Source organism: Triticum aestivum, chromosome 1D (genome assembly GCF_018294505.1).
Source record: "Triticum aestivum cultivar Chinese Spring chromosome 1D, IWGSC CS RefSeq v2.1, whole genome shotgun sequence".
In the NCBI taxonomy this organism is placed as follows: Eukaryota; Viridiplantae; Streptophyta; class Magnoliopsida; order Poales; family Poaceae; genus Triticum; species Triticum aestivum.
In genome coordinates this window covers 381,778,139-381,785,014 of record NC_057796.1, presented here as the reverse complement: position 1 = coordinate 381,785,014, position 6,876 = coordinate 381,778,139, and the positions used below count along the sequence as shown (strand labels likewise).

Below are 6,876 nucleotides of genomic sequence, written 5' to 3'. Positions count from 1 at the left end.
CTCAGTTAGTGTTAGTATAAGCTGAATTCGCAGAGTCCTGACAAATCTGAGTATCACTAATCTTAAGCAGTGAAAATAAGCAGCGTTATTGCTAGCAATTGTGCACATTCGTGTATTGCTTGTATTGAGGCTTTTACGGTGACTGTTGTTCTCGTTCTTACCATTGGTTTAATAATACTGAATTTGTCACTGCTTGTCCAATATTCAGGCGAGTATGCGGAACTGTTGCTTATTCAGTCAAATAGAAAGGCAGAAGGTGAGCGAATGAAGGAGTGGGCAGAAGATGCCTGGAAGAATCGTAGATCAACACTGGCCCAAGCATTGGAGATTTCAGAAGTTTCAAAGCCTACGGTGGTTGATACCCGTATCGGCAGGGTCATATAGCTTCCATGACGGTCCGAGGAAAGTTACTATGCAATAATCTGTGAACTCAACACTAATGTAACATAGGTTCTCCATGGATTTGCCTACGCTCTGCATGTGTTTCTGATCTTTGGCGGAGAGCACCCTTGCAAATCCAGTACATCGATCATGCTGCGCTCTTTTGTTATTTTATAACTGGAAAACAACTCGATTGTTGGCTTGCTCGTTCAAAATAGGCGACAACTCCCATCTGAATCCAACACTTTAGTACACTGCTTTCACTTCACAAAGGTACGTACACACACAACTGTACATGGGCTCTTAGGTGTTAGACGACACAGAAGAGAGGGCTTCAATCGGTACCCCAAAATGGTCACTCCTTCCTCCCGATGCCGTGGGACATGTTGTAGATCCCGCGCCCCTGCGCGTGCACGCACAACACACCATGACACCAACGTCAGTGCAATGCCCAACGTAAAACACAAGAAAAGTACTGACATGGATGCTCATTCAACTTACGACGAGGAACATGCTGGAGGCGGCCAGGGCGAGAGGGATGGCGACGGAGGTGATCACGTCGTAGCGCCCCTTGAAGTACGTCGGCCTGTGCACGCTCTGGAAGTACCTCTGCATCTTCACTATCTTTTCCCTCGGCCGGAACGGCGGCTCCGGCTCCGGTGAGTACGACGGCGCCATGCTAGCAGAATACGCGACAGAAGTTCTACTCAAGGCGGAAGATTTTACGAACGAGGGCGAATGCTCTCTTGCAAGCAGCTGCCGTTAGCAGCGGATACGCCGAGCGTCCTTTATAGGCGCTGAAAGCCGTCCGGCGTCAGCTGGAAACTCCCAGAATGCACCCAAAAACAGAGCTCCCGATCATTTCCGCACCGGACTTTGAGTCCCGTCACGACTTTCCAGGCCGTTCGATTCGGTCCGCCCGGAACGTTCTAAAGTGGTAAACAAATATCGCCTTCAGCATAAGCCTCTGAGAAGAAAACCCTGAGAGGACACGCATAGCTTTAGCCCTGTTCTGAATAAAATTATAGATAAAGATCAGGTTCTCTTCACCGATAACATGATCAACACTCTCAAACATGAACCAAATTGACATTGGCAGGGGCCGCGCGGACGCGTACCCCCTCTATCACAAATTTTGACGTCCATTCTCCTACTAGAGGAGATGGTGGACCAGCGTTCCTCCCAAGTGCAATGGAGGCCACTAATCCAGGCCATGGGTCTTCTTGATCATCCATTGACCCCGTCCAGGTAAGTGCTTTTCTCGGTAGCACCAGGTGCTTCATATATAGTCTCCCCTGACATGTCTCGTTCTGTTGATGAGCAGTATGGGACTAAAACGTCCAGCGAGATGGATCAGACGTGTTGCCCAACGTCTTTTCCAGCTGCAATTCTACGGGCTCAAAACCATCTGGGCCTTGGGCTTCTTGGGCCAGGGGAGACGCGATATGTCCAGAGTCCAGACCGAGTCGCCGCTGAAATTTGTAATCATATAGGTTGAAAAAAAGTACTATCATTGGAAAATGTTATAAAAAATTTGAAGATAGAAACCAAAGAAAGTTTGAGAGGCGCATTTCACTTTCACCGCTGCAGAAAATCAACCAGATATCGAGGTGAAGAAGCAAGCGCAAGCTTGTGCGGTTTCCGCGCAACTCTGCTCTTCTTGACCCAGCCTTACCCGCGGTTAGTTCGGACATCCCCATCAGTGCCAATACAATAACCCTAGCCAACTAGAGATACAGCTATCCAAGCAAAGTACAAATAAATCCGACCGCCGGCTCAAAACAAAATACTATCAGCAGACGATACGATCCGGTACGAACCGCCGCTCATTCTCTTCTTCTTCTCGCAAAAAGAAGAAGAAAAACAACGATCTGGTATGAACTGTTGCCCGATCAGCATCTCCAGTGCCATAAACAAACCCCAGCACCGCACCAGTTTACGCCGGCGAGGTCAACCCTAGCAATCATGCCTCCACGTCAGCCGCACGGGCCGCCATCTTCCCCATTGTTTACTCACGCTCGCCACGCAACGGCTCGACAAGTGTATCGGGGAAGAAGTCAGCAGCCAGATGGATCGATCTTCTTGTCCGGTTGTCCCGCCCCGCCCTGGCAGCATAGTCGGCCGGGGTGAGGTGAGATCACGCTGAACTTTCCTTCCCGCCATGGCAGCGATTTTCCGGAGGCTTACGCCACCGGCAGGCCTGGAGTTGGATAAAAAGAACTCGACCAATCATGGTCCGGGCGGAGGTTTGTGTTTGCTTATCTTTTGTGGCAGGTAAGCTGTAGGCTTCAATCAAGGGTTTTTCAGCCGAGAAATTACAGCAACTGACTGAAAATAACGTCGCTGTCCACTTGGAAAACTCGCCTTGCAAGACTGACCATCCCTTGCGTTCAAGCCTCCTTCCCCTCCCCTACTGGGATTCCATAGCCCCAATGATTAATTAACCCGGAATAATGTCCTAGCTAGCTAGCAGTTACCCTGATGAATTCCCTTGTAATAGTACCCCTGAGTCCCTGACACGACACATTTTGGTTGATTGATTTCGGAGCTAAGGTGAAGCTGTCAGGGAACAATTATCCTTCCTAGGCGAGCGTCCCATTTGGTCTCTGATCTCTATCCACCCGGAGGCCTCTTCTGTTTTGGCTCCCTTTTTAAGCCCATGTCCTCCTCCTGCCTCGCCATCATTCATCCCAACAAAGCGTGTCAAACCTCTCCCTCAAGTGTTGTCCCAATAACCACTACTACCTCTCTCCACCGTCTTCTTCAGCTCTCTCGAGCGAAAGCAAAGGGTGTCATGGAGGGCCTCATCCCGTTCATCTACAGGGCCGTGGCGCAGTACAGGAAGGAGGGGCAGGTCTCCCTCGCCGACCTGCTCTTCGACGAGCAGCCGTCCTCGTCGCCCACGGCGGCCTCGGCCTACTTCCGTCTCCCCGGGGACTCCGGCCGGCACCAGCGCTTCTCGGGCGACTCCGGTGCGGCCGGAGCCGCGCGGCGGTCTCCGGCGCACCGTCGGCGCAGCATGGAGCATGGATCGTGGTGATTGATTGTGATTGAAGCGCAGAAAGGCCAAGAATAAAGGAAACAGAGCGAAGCAGGTGAAGACTTGCCTAGGTACGTCGTCGAGTACATGCAGATACGATGTGGATTGGTGGAAACCTCAAGTATTGGCCTAGCTAAGCTAATACGAGCTGCAGACCTGCAGTTTGTGTGTGCTATACATGCATGTATTGGTATTTCAATTCAGCTTGTAATGATTGTCAACTGTAAATATGGGATGCGTAAGCGCAGGACCTCCGAAGGAGTCCTGTGAAGAAATGTATAGTGTCAGAGTCCATTCATGGAGTGTAATATGGCAATAAAAGCTTCACCATGTACAAAAAGGTTGTGTACACGCACACATGACTTGCTGCAAGACTGCAAAAGAAGCGAGTGTCAAGCATCAAGGTTGCTAATTGCATCCGCGTTCTTCAGTTCAGTCTTCCTTTTCAAAGAAGAAGAAGAAAAATCTCGTTTTCAGTTCGAAATCACGATAAAAACAACCTTCTGGTTTCACACCCAGAGCAAGAACAACCATTTTTCTCTTGAAACTCAGAAGAACAAGAATAACTTTGGTTGAAAAGATGTACAGTATATCGAATCGCAAGAAACATGGACACTCTGTGCTACTCTAGTCTCCAATCAGGAAAGGAGTATGCGCGAGAAGCATAACTAAAGCATGCACGAATACTACATCAACTACGATCAGTTCATCTTCCGCCCACACGGACTCACGGACATTGTCCGCCTGAATTTCATCTTTGTTAAATTAAGTTCGATATCCCCGCAAAAACAGAAAAAAAAAATTGGTTTGATATCGAGAGCCAAGCCCACACAAGAAACCCTCTCATCCTTGACTTCTCATGCAGATGTTCCATTCAGATGATCTAGAGGCGCAGAGAGTATAGTCAACATGGCGTTGATGAAATTCGTACACATTTGTAATCTCAAATTGCCTGACTTCTTTAACGGTGTTCCAGGTAGAGTTACACAACAAAATCAGAGCAGTCGGACTATTGAAATGGCACCTCTGTCCAGACCAACCCCCTTATACTTTGATTCTTTACAACGGAGCCGATAGGTTTCAGCATGCCTGAAACTCCACAGATTCTTTGTGTTCATTCGCAACACAGCTAAAGAGCAGCGACACACATCCCCGACTCGGCTAAAACATTCTAATTGGTCACCAATATTGCATCGCATCATCCCAAAACTACAAAGGAAGGAACTAGTCAGATAACTGGTACAGCTGCAACGCTAAGACTATGGTACTAGTATCACCTTAGAGAAGAACATGAAGGGTATCTGGAGACACTATAATGAGAAATCGATTTAGCATCATTTTCTGGAGGAAAGCTTCCAGCGAGTAATACTTCATCCATTCCTAAATATAAGTCCTTTTAGAGAATCCAATATGGAATACATACGGAGCAAAATGAGTGAATCTACTCTCTAAAATATGCCTATATCCATCCGTATGTAGTCCCTAGGAAAATCTCTGAAAAGACTTATATTTAGCACGGAGGGAGTAGTACCTAGGAAATGCGCTCCATGGAGTTTATAGGTGTCCCAACATTTCCATCTGTTTTGGCAGTGTGGTTTCTGTTGCTTACATATCTGAAAAATCATCCTATATAAATCCTATGATGAGCGGAAACCTCACTATAAACAGAACTTACACACAGGAGGACTATACACAAAATCAGAAGGATGCCAGGAGCCAAAACATGATGACCGCTGATGTAGCACTTAGCGCCCAGGACAGAAAAGCGAATGCCGTCGCGAGTTGAAATCTCCCACAAGGCAGTTCGTAATATCTTCTGCAGAAAGAAATGTCCCTCTCAAAAAGAACTGTTACACCAGCAGCTGAGCACGATGCAGCAAACGAGAGAATCGCAGTAACCTGCATCGCATAGTTGGGTCTCATTAGTGTTGCTGGAGACACTGAACAAGGAACACAAAGTTGTCCAAATGAAGGACATACTCATACAATTTGGTAGATAACTCAATCAATTAAGATTGTATGACATGCACAGATAAGTTTTTATATGTCAAATTAGTATAACCATTCAGCTAATGCCAGATGCATTATATGGAAAGAAGAATACAGATACCATGAATAACTTCAATAATAAGCACATAAATCAAAACTCAACAGAAAGTACAACACCTTAAACTTAGTGTGCAACAATAAACTCCACTAGACAAGCAATAACTCACAAGGGCACCCATCTGCTGTAGTTTAAACGTCAACCCTGTAATATGTGTGCTTCAGCCGTGCATGTATCTTGAGCGGGGCAGAGGGAGGGAATAATTGAACTAGAACAGGACCATTAACCTAGTAAACAATATTATGTATAGAACCCCACATTTCTGTAGCATTTCAGCACGCAAAATAAGCCCTGAATGATCATTTGAATTCATTTTTCACATATGCTATGCTTTAGAGCTTCTCAAAGAGCATGCTTATCATATATCGAATGTTAGTTCATGATAAACAATGCAGTAGAGCACATTTTCAAGAAAAAAGAACTGGAGAAAGCAAGAAATCAAAACAGCACACTGCATGGCAAAGAGTTTTAGAAGGTCTTTTATCATTACCCAGTCTCCGACTACAAATAAGCTCACTAAAACAGCATTGTTGAGATCTCTTTTGACTTTAAGGGCGTATCCATCAAGACATGCAAGCCCCAAGCTCCAGAGCGCTTGTAATCCCATCGATGCAATCAGATAGCTGAAACTCGAAAGAGACAAAGAGCTCATTACAAAACTCAAATGCCATTAGCAGTAGAAATTCTAAAAGGGGAATGTTGTATTAATACAAGTCTGCAAATAAGCCACGATTGCACTAAATTTGTAGCTGAATCTAGGAATTACCACCACCATGCACCCACACCACATGGCTTGCAGAAGGCCCAATTTGGCCCTGAGGAGCTCTCAGCCATTAGTTTTTGGACAGTGCTCACCCGTGCAAGAGCCAACTTGTACTGAAATCGCCACTCATCACAAGTCCAAACCTACATATTTTCTCAGGCACATGTCTACAGGACAGTGATGGTTAACTTCATACTATCTTCTTAGATTCTTTATCCAACCATCTCAATACTCTAGTTGAGTGCTCACGGATTAACAAAGCCCCTCGTGATTAAACTATCCATCGCTCGCAGATTAACAGACTAGTAGATGGTACTCCGCCCAGGAAAAAACCTCCCAAAGAAGACAGGAAGGTTACCAGAAGGCGGTGTAGCCGGCGAAGCCGTTGGCGGAGGCCATGACGGCGATGGAGGCGGCGGCGAGCGCGGCTTGGCCGAGCCGCAGCCAGAGCCCGCCCCACGTCCCGGGCCTCCCCACCAGCTCCCTCATCTCCGCGCCGCCCAGTTATCACCTCCCGCCCAGGTCGGCCATGCGCGCGCGTGCGAGTGGAGCAGTGGTACTGCCGCCGCCTGCTAGCTGCTACCG

General features: G+C 47.2%; 4 protein-coding genes and 1 non-coding gene across 5 annotated transcripts in view; 2 read left to right on the top strand and 3 right to left on the bottom strand.

Moving 5' to 3' along the window:
- Nucleotides 1-584, top strand: part of LOC123182243 (uncharacterized) — a 4,598-nt gene extending 4,014 nt beyond the window's left edge. The window contains exon 12 of the mRNA XM_044594745.1: nucleotides 209-584. Coding sequence (XP_044450680.1) covers nucleotides 209-384 — 176 coding nt within the window. The 3' untranslated portion in view covers nucleotides 385-584. The remainder of the gene's footprint in view (nucleotides 1-208) is intronic.
- On the bottom strand, nucleotides 584-1,617 carry LOC123182244 (uncharacterized). The gene is made up of 2 exons (XM_044594747.1): nucleotides 883-1,617; nucleotides 584-784 (listed from the first exon to the last, which is right to left on the bottom strand). Exons 1-2 carry the CDS (start codon nucleotides 1,057-1,059, stop codon nucleotides 737-739), a joined length of 225 nt encoding a protein of 74 aa, XP_044450682.1. The 5' UTR covers nucleotides 1,060-1,617; the 3' UTR covers nucleotides 584-736.
- On the bottom strand, nucleotides 1,477-1,637 carry LOC123183705 (U1 spliceosomal RNA). Its single transcript, XR_006492740.1, has one exon. It is a non-coding gene; the product is annotated as a U1 spliceosomal RNA (small nuclear RNA).
- Nucleotides 1,638-2,666: 1,029 nt separating this feature from the next.
- On the top strand, nucleotides 2,667-3,793 carry LOC123170459 (uncharacterized). The gene has a single exon (XM_044588329.1). The coding sequence runs from the start codon at nucleotides 3,041-3,043 to the stop codon at nucleotides 3,419-3,421; it is 381 nt and encodes a 126-aa protein (XP_044444264.1). The 5' UTR covers nucleotides 2,667-3,040; the 3' UTR covers nucleotides 3,422-3,793.
- Nucleotides 3,794-4,737: 944 nt separating this feature from the next.
- LOC123182242 (CASP-like protein 5B2) lies at nucleotides 4,738-6,876 on the bottom strand. Its single transcript, XM_044594744.1, has 3 exons — nucleotides 6,650-6,876; nucleotides 6,019-6,151; nucleotides 4,738-5,320 (listed from the first exon to the last, which is right to left on the bottom strand). Exons 1-3 carry the CDS (start codon nucleotides 6,778-6,780, stop codon nucleotides 5,120-5,122), a joined length of 465 nt encoding a protein of 154 aa, XP_044450679.1. The 5' UTR covers nucleotides 6,781-6,876; the 3' UTR covers nucleotides 4,738-5,119.

Bases quoted from the DNA above. Each gene is read 5' to 3' on its own strand.
- LOC123182244 (XM_044594747.1), bottom strand. From the start codon at position 1,059: ATGGCGCCGTCGTACTCACCGGAGCCGGAGCCGCCGTTCCGGCCGAGG. The intron at 785-882 runs GTAAGTTGAATG...GTGCACGCGCAG, and splicing joins CCTCCAGCATGTTCCTCGTC to GGGCGCGGGATCTACAACAT.
- LOC123170459 (XM_044588329.1), top strand. From the start codon at position 3,041: ATGTCCTCCTCCTGCCTCGCCATCATTCATCCCAACAAAGCGTGTCAA.
- LOC123182242 (XM_044594744.1), bottom strand. From the start codon at position 6,780: ATGAGGGAGCTGGTGGGGAGGCCCGGGACGTGGGGCGGGCTCTGGCTG. The intron at 6,152-6,649 runs GTAACCTTCCTG...TTCGAGTTTCAG, and splicing joins GCCGGCTACACCGCCTTCTG to CTATCTGATTGCATCGATGG. The intron at 5,321-6,018 runs GTAATGATAAAA...TATGCGATGCAG, and splicing joins TATTTGTAGTCGGAGACTGG to GTTACTGCGATTCTCTCGTT.